This window comes from Salvelinus fontinalis, unplaced genomic scaffold (genome assembly GCF_029448725.1).
Source record: "Salvelinus fontinalis isolate EN_2023a unplaced genomic scaffold, ASM2944872v1 scaffold_0182, whole genome shotgun sequence".
NCBI lineage: Eukaryota > Metazoa > Chordata > Actinopteri > Salmoniformes > Salmonidae > Salvelinus > Salvelinus fontinalis.
The window spans coordinates 62,119-75,289 of NW_026600391.1; the positions used below are offsets into that span (position 1 = coordinate 62,119).

At 46.7% G+C, this 13,171-nt stretch overlaps 1 protein-coding gene across 1 annotated transcript in view; it reads left to right on the top strand.

The window, feature by feature from the left end:
* Nucleotides 1–1,843: 1,843 nt before the first annotated feature.
* Nucleotides 1,844–13,171, top strand: part of LOC129844150 (lethal(2) giant larvae protein homolog 1-like) — a gene marked incomplete at its 5' end in the record, with an annotated part of 121,869 nt that continues 110,541 nt past the window's right edge. Inside the window, 3 exons of the mRNA XM_055912559.1 lie at nt 1,844–1,939; nt 5,970–6,127; nt 9,307–9,453. Of these exons, the coding sequence (XP_055768534.1) occupies nt 1,844–1,939; nt 5,970–6,127; nt 9,307–9,453 (401 nt within the window). The remainder of the gene's footprint in view (nt 1,940–5,969; nt 6,128–9,306; nt 9,454–13,171) is intronic.

Here is a 13,171-nt window from a genome sequence, read left to right on the forward strand (position 1 = left end):
GTGTGTATATAGCTGTGTGTTGTATTCCTTGACTATGCTGTGTGTATATAGCTGTGTGTATATAGCTGTGTGTATATAGCTGTGTGTATATAGCTGTGTGTATATAGCTGTGTGTATATAGCTGTGTGTTGTATTCCTTGACTATGCTGTGTGTATATAGCTGTGTGTTGTATTCCTTGACTATGCTGTGTGTATATAGCTGTGTGTATATAGCTGTGTGTATATAGCTGTGTGTATATAGCTGTGTGTATATAGCTGTGTGTATATAGCTGTGTGTTGTATTCCTTGACTATGCTGTGTGTATATAGCTGTGTGTATATAGCTGTGTGTATATAGCTGTGTGTATATAGCTGTGTGTTGTATTCCTTGACTATGCTGTGTGTATATAGCTGTGTGTTGTATTCCTTGACTATGCTGTGTGTATATAGCTGTGTGTATATAGCTGTGTGTATATAGCTGTGTGTATATAGCTGTGTGTATATAGCTGTGTGTATATAGCTGTGTGTTGTATTCCTTGACTATGCTGTGTGTATATAGCTGTGTGTATATAGCTGTGTGTATATAGCTGTGTGTATATAGCTGTGTGTATATAGCTGTGTGTATATAGCTGTGTGTATATAGCTGTGTGTATATAGCTGTGTGTATATAGCTGTGTGTATATAGCTGTGTGTTGTATTCCTTGACTATGCTGTGTGTATATAGCTGTGTGTGTATAGCTGTGTGTTGTATTCCTTGACTATGCTGTGTGTATATAGCTGTGTGTATATAGCTGTGTGTATAGCTGTGTGTATATAGCTGTGTGTATATAGCTGTGTGTATATAGCTGTGTGTTGTATTCCTTGACTATGCTGTGTGTATATAGCTGTGTGTATATAGCTGTGTGTTGTATTCCTTGACTATGCTGGGTGTATATAGCTGTGTGTATATAGCTGTGTGTATATAGCTGTGTGTATATAGCTGTGTGTTGTATTCCTTGACTATGCTGTGTGTATATAGCTGTGTGTATATAGCTGTGTGTATATAGCTGTGTGTATATAGCTGTTTGTGTATATAGCTGTGTGTGTATATAGCTGTGTGTATATAGCTGTGTGTATATAGCTGTGTGTGTATAGCTGTGTGTTGTATTCCTTGACTATGCTGTGTGTATATAGCTGTGTGTATATAGCTGTGTGTTGTATTCCTTGACTATGCTGTGTGTATATAGCTGTGTGTATATAGCTGTGTGTTGTATTCCTTGACTATGCTGTGTGTATATAGCTGTGTGTATATAGCTGTGTGTATATAGCTGTGTGTTGTATTCCTTGACTATGCTGTGTGTATATAGCTGTGTGTATATAGCTGTGTGTAATAGCTGTGTGTATATAGCTGTGTGTATATAGCTGTGTGTTGTATTCCTTGACTATGCTGTGTGTATATAGCTGTGTGTGTATAGCTGTGTGTATATAGCTGTGTGTATATAGCTGTGTGTATATAGCTGTGTGTTGTATTCCTTGACTATGCTGTGTGTATATAGCTGTGTGTATATAGCTGTGTGTATATAGCTGTGTGTATATAGCTGTGTGTATATAGCTGTGTGTATATAGCTGTGTGTTGTATTCCTTGACTATGCTGTGTGTATATAGCTGTGTGTATATAGCTGTGTGTATATAGCTGTGTGTTGTATTCCTTGACTATGCTGTGTGTATATAGCTGTGTGTATATAGCTGTGTGTATATAGCTGTGTGTTGTATTCCTTGACTATGCTGTGTGTATATAGCTGTGTGTATATAGCTGTGTGTGTATAGCTGTGTGTTGTATTCCTTGACTATGCTGTGTGTATATAGCTGTGTGTTGTATTCCTTGACTATGCTGTGTTAGTTATGGCTCTCCAGGGGTGGAGTTTACAGGACTACACAGAGACACTGCAGCCGTAGCGCAGATACACTTCCTCCAAGGACAGGTAAGACTGTTAGGTCACTTCCTGTAGGCCGGGTGAGACTGTAAGGTCACTTCCTGTAGGACGGGTGAGACTGTAAGGTCACTTCCTGTAGGACGGGTGAGACTGTTAGGGCACTTCCTGTAGGACGGGTGAGACTGTTAGGGCACTTCCTGTAGGACGGGTGAGACTGTTAGGTCACTTCCTCCAAGGACAGGTAAGACTGTAAGGTCACTTCCTGTAGGACGGGTGAGACTGTAAGGTCACTTCTTCCAAGGACAGGTAAGACTGTAAGGTCACTTCCTGTAGGACGGGTGAGACTGTAAGGTCACTTCTTCCAAGGACAGGTAAGACTGTAAGGTCACTTCCTGTAGGACGGGTAAGACTGTTAGGTCACTTCCTGTAGGACGGGTGAGACTGTTAGGTCACTTCTTCCAAGGACAGGTAAGACTGTAAGGTCACTTCCTGTAGGACGGGTAAGACTGTAAGGTTCCTGCCAAGACAGCAGCTACTCTTCCTGGGGTTTATTATGGATCCCCATTAGTTCCTGCCAAGGCAGCAGCTACTCTTCCTGGGGTTTATTATGGATCCCCATTAGTTCCTGTCAAGGCAGCAGCTACTCTTCCTGGGGTTTATTATGGATCCACATTAGTTCCTGCCAAGGCAGCAGCTACTCTTCCTGGGGTTTATTATGGATCCCCATTAGTTCCTGCCAAGGCAGCAGCTACTCTTCCTGGGGTTTATTATGGATCCCCATTAGTTTCTGCCAAGGCAGCAGCTACTCTTCCTGGGGTTTATTATGGATCCCCATTAGTTCCTGCCAAGGCAGCAGCTACTCTACCTGGGGTTTATTATGGATCCCCATTAGTTCCTGCCAAGGCAGCAGCTACTCTTCCTGGGGTTTATTATGGATCCCCATTAGTTTCTGCCAAGGCAGCAGCTACTCTTCCTGGGGTTTATTATGGATCCCCATTAGTTCCTGCCAAGGCAGCAGCTACTCTACCTGGGGTTTATTATGGATCCCCATTAGTTCCTGTCCCAGGCAGCAGCTACTCTTCCTGGGGTTTATTATGGATCCCCATTAGTTCCTGTCCCAGGCAGCAGCTACTCTTCCTGGGGTTTATTATGGATCCCCATTAGTTCCTGTCAAGGCAGCAGCTACTCTTCCTGGGGTTTATTATGGATCCCCATTAGTTTCTGTCCAAGGCAGCAGCTACTCTTCCTGGGGTTTGTTATGGATCCCCATTAGTTTCTGTCCAAGGCAGCAGCTACTCTTCCTGGGGTTTGTTATGGATCCCCATTAGTTCCTGTCTAGGCAGCAGCTACTCTTCCTGGGGTTTATTATGGATCCCCATTAGTTCCTGCCAAGGCAGCAGCTACTCTTCCTGGGGTTTATTATGGATCTCCATTAGTTCCTGCCAATGCAGCAGCTACTCTTCCTTGGGTTTATTATGGATCCCCATTAGTTCCTGCCAAGGCAGCAGCTACTCTTCCTGGGGTTTATCATGGATCCCCATTAGATCCTGTCCAAGGCAGCAGCTACTCTTCCTGGGGTTTAATATGGATCCCCATTAGTTCCTGTCCCAGGCAGCAGCTACTCTTCCTGGGGTTTATTATGGATCCCCATTAGTTCCCGTCCAATGCAGCAGCTACTCTTCCTGGGGTTTATTATGGATCCCCATTAGTTCCCGTCCCAGGCAGCAGCTACTCTTCCTGGGGTTTATTATGGATCCCCATTAGTTCCTGTCAAGGCAGCAGCTACTCTTCCTGGGGTTTATTATGGATCCCCATTAGTTCCTGTCCCAGGCAGCAGCTTCTCTTCCTGGGGTTTATTATGGATCCCCATTAGTTCCTGTCCCAGGCAGCAGCTCCTCTTCCTGGGGTTTATTATGGATCCCCATTAGTTCCTGTCAAGGCAGCAGCTCCTCTTCCTGGGGTTTATTATGGATCCCCATTAGTTCCTGTCCAAGGCAGCAGCTACTCTTCCTGGGGTTTATTATGGATCCCCATTAGTTCCTGTCCCAGGCAGCAGCTACTCTTCCTGGGGTTTATTATGAATCCTCATTAGTTCCTGCCAAGGCAGCAGCTACTCTTCCTGGGGTTTATTATGGATCCCCATTACTTCCTGCCAAGGCAGCAGCTACTCTTCCTGGGGTTTATTATGGATCCCCATTAGTTCCTGCCAAGACAGCAGCTACTCTTCCTGGGGTTTATTATGGATCCCCATTACTTCCTGTCCCAGGCAGCAGCTACTCTTCCTGGGGTTTATTATGGATACCCATTAGTTCCTGTCCCAGGCAGCAGCTACTCTTCCTGGGGTTTATTATGGATCCCCATTAGTTCCTGTCCCAGGCAGCAGCTACTCTTCCTGGGGTTTATTATGGATCCCCATTAGTTCCTGTCCCAGGCAGCAGCTACTCTTCCTGGGGTTTATTATGGATCCCCATTAGTTCCTGTCCCAGGCAGCAGCTTCTCTTCCTGGGGTTTATTATGGATCCCCATTAGTTCCTGTCCCAGGCAGCAGCTCCTCTTCCTGGGGTTTATTATGGATCCCCATTAGTTCCTGTCAAGGCAGCAGCTCCTCTTCCTGGGGTTTATTATGGATCCCCATTAGTTCCTGTCCAAGGCAGCAGCTACTCTTCCTGGGGTTTATTATGGATCCCCATTAGTTCCTGTCCCAGGCAGCAGCTACTCTTCCTGGGGTTTATTATGAATCCTCATTAGTTCCTGCCAAGGCAGCAGCTACTCTTCCTGGGGTTTATTATGGATCCCCATTACTTCCTGTCCCAGGCAGCAGCTACTCTTCCTGGGGTTTATTATGGATCCCCATTAGTTCCTGTCCCAGGCAGCAGCTACTCTTCCTGGGGTTTATTATGGATCCCCATTAGTTCCTGTCCCAGGCAGCAGCTACTCTTCCTGGGGTTTATTATGGATCCCCATTAGTTCCTGCCAAGGCAGCAGCTACTCTTCCTGGGGTTTATTATGGATCCCCATTAGTTCCTGTCAAGGCAGCAGCTACTCTTCCTGGGGTTTATTAAGGATCCACATTAGTTCCTGCCAAGGCAGCAGCTACTCTTCCTGGGGTTTAATATGGATCCCCATTAGTTCCTGTCAAGACAGCAGCTACTCTTCCTGGGGTTTATTATGGATTCCCATTTAGTTCCTGCCAAGACAGCAGCTACTCTTCCTGGGGTTTATTATGGATCCCCATTAGTTCCTGCCAAGGCAGCAGCTACTCTTCCTGGGGTTTATTATGGATCCCCATTAGTTCCTGCCAAGGCAGCAGCTACTCTTCCTGGGGTTTATTATGGATCCCCATTAGTTCCTGCCAAGGCAGCAGCTACTCTTCCTGGGGTTTATTATGGATCCCCATTAGTTCCTGCCAAGGCAGCAGCTACTCTTCCTGGGGTTTATTATGGATCCCCATTAGTTCCTGCCAAGGCATTAGCCACTCTTCCTGGGGTTTATTATGGATCCCCATTAGTTCCTGCCAAGGCAGCAGCTACTCTTCCTGGGGTTTATTATGGATCCCCATTAGTTCCTGCCAAGGCAGCAGCTACTCTTCCTGGGGTTTATTATGGATCCCCATTAGTTCCTGTCAAGGCAGCAGCTACTCTTCCTGGGGTTTATTATGGATCCCCATTAGTTCCTGCCAAGGCAGCAGCTACTCTTCCTGGGGTTTATTATGGATCCCCATTAGTTCCTGTCAAGGCAGCAGCTACTCTTCCTGGGGTTTATTATGGATCCCCATTAGTTCCTGTCAAGGCAGCAGCTACTCTTCCTGGGGTTTATTATGGATCCCCATTAGTTCCTAGCACAAGTCAGTTGACTGCATGTAGAGTTGGAGGGGGGTTAGGATGTTGATACGCAGACCCACAAGCCACTGCAGCCCCTCATGAGGTCAGATATTTTGTAGCCCCCCCCGCCCCACCCCCCCCATCGAAGTTGTCCATCCCTGGTTTTAGGTGCTAGACTTATTGTTATTTACAAATTCACCATTCACTCCCTCCCTCCTGGTGTTGTGACGTCATCGTGGTGTTGTGCTCTGTGATAGGGCCGTCTGTTGTCGCTGCTTGATGACAACACGCTGCACCTGTGGGAGCTGGGCGGAGCTTCCCGGGACAGGGGAGAGGCTAATAGAGAGGGCGTGGTCTACCTGGAAGAAAAACGCAACTACAGTCTCCTGGGACGACCTGGACTAGAGAGCTGCAGGTACGCACACACACACACACACACACACACACACACACACACACACACACACACACACACACACACACACACACACACACACACACACACACTGAGATACTTGGAACACAGACATACACACACACTGAGATACTTGGAACACAGACATACACAGAGACATACATGAATGTGGGTGTTATAATGTGTTATAATGTGGGTGTTATAATGTGTTATAATGTGTGGGTGTTATAATGTGTTATAATGTGTGGGTGTTATAATGTGTTATAATGTGGGTGTTATAATGTGTTATAATGTGTGGGTGTTATAATGTGTTATAATGTGTGGGTGTTATAATGTGTTATAATGTGTGGGTGTTATAATGTGTTATAATGTGTGGGTGTTATAATGTGTTATAATGTGTGGGTGTTATAATGTGTTATAATGTGTGGGTGTTATAATGTGTTATAATGTGTGGGTGTTATAATGTGTTATAATGTGTGGGTGTTATAATGTGTTATAATGTGTGGGTGTTATAATGTGTTATAATGTGTGGGTGTTATAATGTGTTATAATGTGTGTGTTATAATGTGTTATAATGTGTGTGTTATAATGTGTTATAATGTGTGGGTGTTATAATGTGTGGGTGTTATAATGTGTTATAATGTGTGGGTGTTATAATGTGTTATAATGTGGGTGTTATAATGTGTTATAATGTGTGGGTGTTATAATGTGGGTGTTATAATGTGTTATAATGTGTGGGTGTTATAATGTGTTATAATGTGGGTGTTATAATGTGTTATAATGTGTGGGTGTTATAATGTGTTATAATGTGTGTGTTATGTGTTATAATGTGTGGGTGTTATAATGTGGGTGTTATAATGTGTTATAATGTGTGGGTGTTATAATGTGTTATAATGTGTGGGTGTTATAATGTGTTATAATGTGTGGGTGTTATAATGTGTTATAATGTGTGGGTGTTATAATGTGTTATAATGTGTGGGTGTTATAATGTGGGTGTTATAATGTGTGGGTGTTATAATGTGGGTGTTATAATGTGTGGGTGTTATAATGTGTTATAATGTGTGGGTGTTATAATGTGTTATAATGTGTGGGTGTTATAATGTGGGTGTTATAATGTGTTATAATGTGTGGGTGTTATAATGTGTTATAATGTGGGTGTTATAATGTGTTATAATGTGTGGGTGTTATAATGTGGGTGTTATAATGTGTTATAATGTGTGGGTGTTATAATGTGTTATAATGTGTGGGTGTTATAATGTGTTATAATGTGTGGGTGTTATAATGTGTTATAATGTGGGTGTTATAATGTGTTATAATGTGTGGGTGTTATAATGTGTTATAATGTGGGTGTTATAATGTGTTATAATGTGTGGGTGTTATAATGTGGGTGTTATAATGTGTTATAATGTGTGGGTGTTATAATGTGTTATAATGTGTGGGTGTTATAATGTGTTATAATGTGTGGGTGTTATAATGTGTTATAATGTGGGTGTTATAATGTGTTATAATGTGTGGGTGTTATAATGTGGGTGTTATAATGTGTTATAATGTGGGTGTTATAATGTGTTATACTGTGTGGGTGTTATAATGTGTTATAATGTGTGGGTGTTATAATGTGGGTGTTATAATGTGTTATAATGTGTGGGTGTTATAATGTGTTATAATGTTTGGGTGTTATAATGTGTTATAATGTGTGGGTGTTATAATGTGTTATAGTGTGGGTGTTATAATGTGTTATAGTGTGGGTGTTATAATGTGTAATAATGTGTGGGTGTTATAATGTGTTATAATGTGTGGGTGTTATAATGTGTTATAATGTGTGGGTGTTATAATGTGTTATAATGTGTGGGTGTTATAATGTGTGGGTGTTATGTGTTATAATGTGTGTGTGTGTTATAATGTGTTATAATGTGTGTGTGTGTTATAATGTGTTATAATGTGTGTGTGTGTTATAATGTGTTATAATGTGTGTGGGTGTTATAATGTGTTATAGTGTGTGTGGGTGTTATAATGTGTTATAGTGTGTGTGTGTGTGTTATAATGTGTTATAGTGTGTGTGGGTGTTATAATGTGTTATAATGTGTGTGTGTGTTATAATGTGTTATAGTGTGTGTGGGTGTTATAATGTGTTATAATGTGTGTGGGTGTTATAATGTGTTATAATGTGTGTGGGTGTTATAATGTGTTATAATGTGTGTGGGTGTTATAATGTGTTATAATGTGTGGGTGTTATAATGTGTGGGTGTTATGTGTTATAATGTGTGTGTGTGTGTTATAATGTGTTATAATGTGTGTGGGTGTTATAATGTGTTATAATGTGTGTGTTATAATGTGTTATAATGTGTGGGTGTTATAGTGTGTGTGTTATGTGTTATAATGTGTGTGGGTGTTATAATGTGTTATAATGTGTGTGTGTGTTATAATGTGTTATAATGTGTGTGTTATAATGTGTTATAATGTGTGGGTGTTATAATGTGTTATAATGTGTGGGTGTTATAATGTGTGGGTGTTATGTGTTATAATGTGTGTGGGTGTTATAATGTGTTATAATGTGTGTGGGTGTTATAATGTGTTATAGTGTGTGTGTTATAATGTGTGGGTGTGTTATAATGTGTTATAATGTGTGGGTGTTATAATGTGTTATAATGTGTGGGTGTTATAATGTGTGGGTGTTATGTGTTATAATGTGTGTGGGTGTTATAATGTGTGGGTGTTATGTGTTATAATGTGTGTGGGTGTTATAATGTGTTATAGTGTGTGTGTTATAATGTGTGGGTGTGTTATGTGTTATACTGTGTGGGTGTTATAATGTGTTATAGTGTGTGTGTTATAATGTGTTATAATGTGTGGGTGTTATAATGTGTGTGGGTGTTATAATGTGTTATAGTGTGTGTGTTATAATGTGTGGGTGTGTTATAATGTGTTATAATGTGTGGGTGTTATAATGTGTTATAGTGTGTGTTATAATGTGTTGGTGTTATAATGTGTTATAATGTGTGTGGGTGTTATAATGTGTTATAGTGTGTGTGTTATAATGTGTTATAATGTGTGGGTGTTATAATGTGTTATAGTGTGTGTGTTATAATGTGTTATAATGTGTGGGTGTTATAGTGGGTGTGTTATAATGTGTTATAATGTGTGGGTGTTATAATGTGTTATAATGTGTGTGATGTCTCCAGTGCGAGCCGTGTGACGGTTCTGCTGTTGCTGAGGTCATGTGACCTGCTGTGTGTCGGCACCGAGGGAGGGGGCATACACTTCCTGGATCTGCCACGCCTCTCGTTGAGGGACAACCAATCACTCCTGCTGGACCAGGTGATGCAGAGGTGAGTGACAGCTGCTTCAGCCAGTGGGAGGAGGTAGTGTGGTTCTAGAATGGGTTGGGTTCTAGAATGGGTTGGGTTCTAGAATGGGTTGGGTTTTAGAATGGGTGGGGTTCTAGAATGGGTGGGGTTCTAGAATGGGTGGGGTTCTAGAATGGGTTGGGTTTTAGAATGGGTTGGGTTTTAGAATGGGTTGGGTTTTAGAATGGGTTGGGTTCTAGAATGGGTTGGGTTCTAGAATGGGTTGGGTTCTAGAATGGGTTGGGTTCTCCAGGTTCCATCCTGCTCAGGTGTGTATTTATGTTGTGTGTACACTTCCCACTGATCCTGTTGTCATGGTCGTTAGGGGGAAGGGCCTCCTGTTGTCATGGTCGTTAGGGGGAAGGGCCTCCTGTTGTCATGGTCGTTAGGGGGAAGGGCCTCCTGTTGTCATGGTCGTTAGGGGGAAGGGCCTCCTGTTGTCATGGTCGTTAGGGGGAAGGGCCTCCTGTTGTCATGGTCGTTAGGGGGAAGGGCCTCCTGTTGTCATGGTCGTTAGGGGGAAGGGCCTCCTGTTGTCATGGTCGTTAGGGGGAAGGGCCTCCTGTTGTCATGGTCGTTAGGGGGAAGGGCCTCCTGTTGTCATGGTCGTTAGGGGGAAGGGCCTCCTGTTGTCATGGTCGTTAGGGGGAAGGGCCTCCTGTTGTCATGGTCGTTAGGGGGAAGGGCCTCCTGTTGTCATGGTCGTTAGGGGGAAGGGCCTCCTGTTGTCATGGTCGTTAGGGGGAAGGGCCTCCTGTTGTCATGGTCGTTAGGGGGAAGGGCCTCCTGTTGTCATGGTCGTTAGGGGGAAGGGCCTCCTGTTGTCATGGTCGTTAGGGGGAAGGGCCTCCTGTTGTCATGGTCGTTAGGGGGAAGGGCCTCCTGTTGTCATGGTCGTTAGGGGGAAGGGCCTCCTGTTGTCATGGTCGTTAGGGGGAAGGGCCTCCTGTTGTCATGGTCGTTAGGGGGAAGGGCCTCCTGTTGTCATGGTCGTTAGGGGGAAGGGCCTCCTGTTGTCATGGTCGTTAGGGGGAAGGGCCTCCTGTTGTCATGGTCGTTAGGGGGAAGGGCCTCCTGTTGTCATGGTCGTTAGGGGGAAGGGCCTCCTGTTGTCATGGTCGTTAGGGGGAAGGGCCTCCTGTTGTCATGGTCGTTAGGGGGGGGGGGCCTCCTGTTGTCATGGTCGTTAGGGGCTCCTGTTGTCATGGTCGGTAGGGGGGGGGGGGGGTTCCTGTTGTCATGGTTGTTAGGGGGAAGGGCCTCCTGTTGTCATGGTTGTTAGGGGGGGGGCTCCTGTTGTCATGGTTGTTAGGGGGAAGAGCCTCCTGTTGTCATGGTTGTTAGGGGGGGGGCTCCTGTTGTCATGGTTGTTAGGGGGAAGAGCCTTGACTCGGTGCTAACAAGAGAGGGGGGTGGAGGGTCACATCACAGAGAGGGGGGTGGAGGGTGAGAGACGGGGAGATGGAGAGACACAATGAAATGCTTTGTGGGTAATGTTTGTGGTTCGGTGGTTCTGGCGACCATCCTTTCGGCTGGACTGCCCTCCTCAGTCACTGTGTGGAGGGGGGGTCCAATCCCACTCTGGGGGGGTGAGATCCTATCAGTCACTGTGTGGAGGGGGGGTCCAATCCCACTCTGGGGGGGTGAGATCCTATCAGTCACTGTGTGGAGGGGGGGTCCAATCCCACTCTGGGGGGGTGAGATCCTATCAGTCACTGTGTGGAGGGGGGGTCCAATCCCACTCTGGGGGGGTGAGATCCTATCAGTCACTGTGTGGAGGGGGGGTCCAATCCCACTCTGGGGGGGTGAGATCCTATCAGTCACTGTGTGGAGGGGGGGTCCAATCCCACTCTGGGGGGGGTGAGATCCTATCAGTCACTGTGTGGAGGGGGGGTCCAATCCCACTCTGGGGGGGGTGAGATCCTATCAGTCACTGTGTGGAGGGGGGGGTCCAATCCCACTCTGGGGGGGTGAGATCCTATCAGTCACTGTGTGGAGGGGGGGTCCAATCTCACTCTGGGGGGGGTGAGATCCTATCAGTCACTGTGTGGAGGGGGGGTCCAATCCCACTCTGGGGGGGTGAGATCCTATCAGTCACTGTGTGGAGGGGGGGTCCAATCCCACTCTGGGGGGGGTGAGATCCTATCAGTCACTGTGTGGAGGGGGGGTCCAATCCCACTCTGGGGGGGTGATGAGATCCTATCAGTCACTGTGTGGAGGGGGGGTCCAATCCCACTCTGGGGGGGTGAGATCCTATCAGTCACTGTGTGGAGGGGGGGTCCAATCCCACTCTGGGGGGGTGAGATCCTATCAGTCACTGTGTGGAGGGGGGGGCCCAATCCCACTCTGGGGGGGTGAGATCCTATCAGTCACTGTGTGGAGGGGGGGTCCAATCCCACTCTGGGGGGGTGAGATCCTATCAGTCACTGTGTGGAGGGGGGGTCCAATCCCCCTCTGGGGGGGTGAGATCCTATCAGTCACTGTGTGGAGGGGGGGTCCAATCCCCCTCTGGGGGGGTGAGATCCTATCAGTCACTGTGTGGAGGGGGGGTCCAATCCCACTCTGGGGGGGTGAGATCCTATCAGTCACTGTGTGGAGGGGGGGTCCAATCCCACTCTGGGGGGGTGATGAGATCCTATCAGTCACTGTGTGGAGGGGGGGTCCAATCCCACTCTGGGGGGGGGGTGAGATCCTATCAGTCACTGTGTGGAGGGGGGGGTCCAATCCCACTCTGGGGGGGGGGGGGGTGAGATCCTATCAGTCACTGTGTGGAGGGGGGGGGGGCAATCCCACTCTGGGGGGGTGAGATCCTATCAGTCACTGTGTGGAGGGGGGGGGGGTAATCCCACTCTGGGGGGGTGAGATCCTATCAGTCACTGTGTGGAGGGGGGGTCCAATCCCACTCTGGGGGGGTGAGATCCTATCAGTCACTGTGTGGAGGGGGGGTCCAATCCCACTCTGGGGGGGGGGATCCTATCAGTCACTGTGTGGAGGGGGGGTCCAATCCCACTCTGGGGGGGTGAGATCCTATCAGTCACTGTGTGGAGGGGGGGTCCAATCCCACTCTGTGGGGGGTGAGATCCTATCAGTCACTGTGTGGAGGGGGGGGGTCCAATCCCACTCTGGGGGGGGTGAGATCCTATCAGTCACTGTGTGGAGGGGGGGCCCAATCCCACTCTGGGGGGGTGAGATCCTATCAGTCACTGTGTGGAGGGGGGTCCAATCCCACTCTGGGGGGGTGAGATCCTATCAGTCACTGTGTGGAGGGGGGGTCCAATCCCACTCTGGGGGGGTGAGATCCTATCAGTCACTGTGTGGAGGGGGGGTCCAATCCCACTCTGGGGGGGTGAGATCCTATCAGTCACTGTGTGGAGGGGGGGTCCAATCCCACTCTGGGGGGGTGAGATCCTATCAGTCACTGTGTGGAGGGGGGGTCCAATCCCACTCTGGGGGGGTGAGATCCTATCAGTCACTGTGTGGAGGGGGGGTGAGATCCTATCAGTCTTGGTTCTGCCTCATCTGAAACACTTCTCTCCTCAGCGTACCTCAGGACTACAGGTGGCTGATGGGTAATGGTGTTTTTCAGCGTACCTCAGGACTACAGGTGGCTGATGGGTAATGGTGTTTTTCAGCGTACCTTAGTACTACAGGTGGCTGATGGGTAATGGTGTTTTTCAGCGTACCTGAGGACTACAGGTGG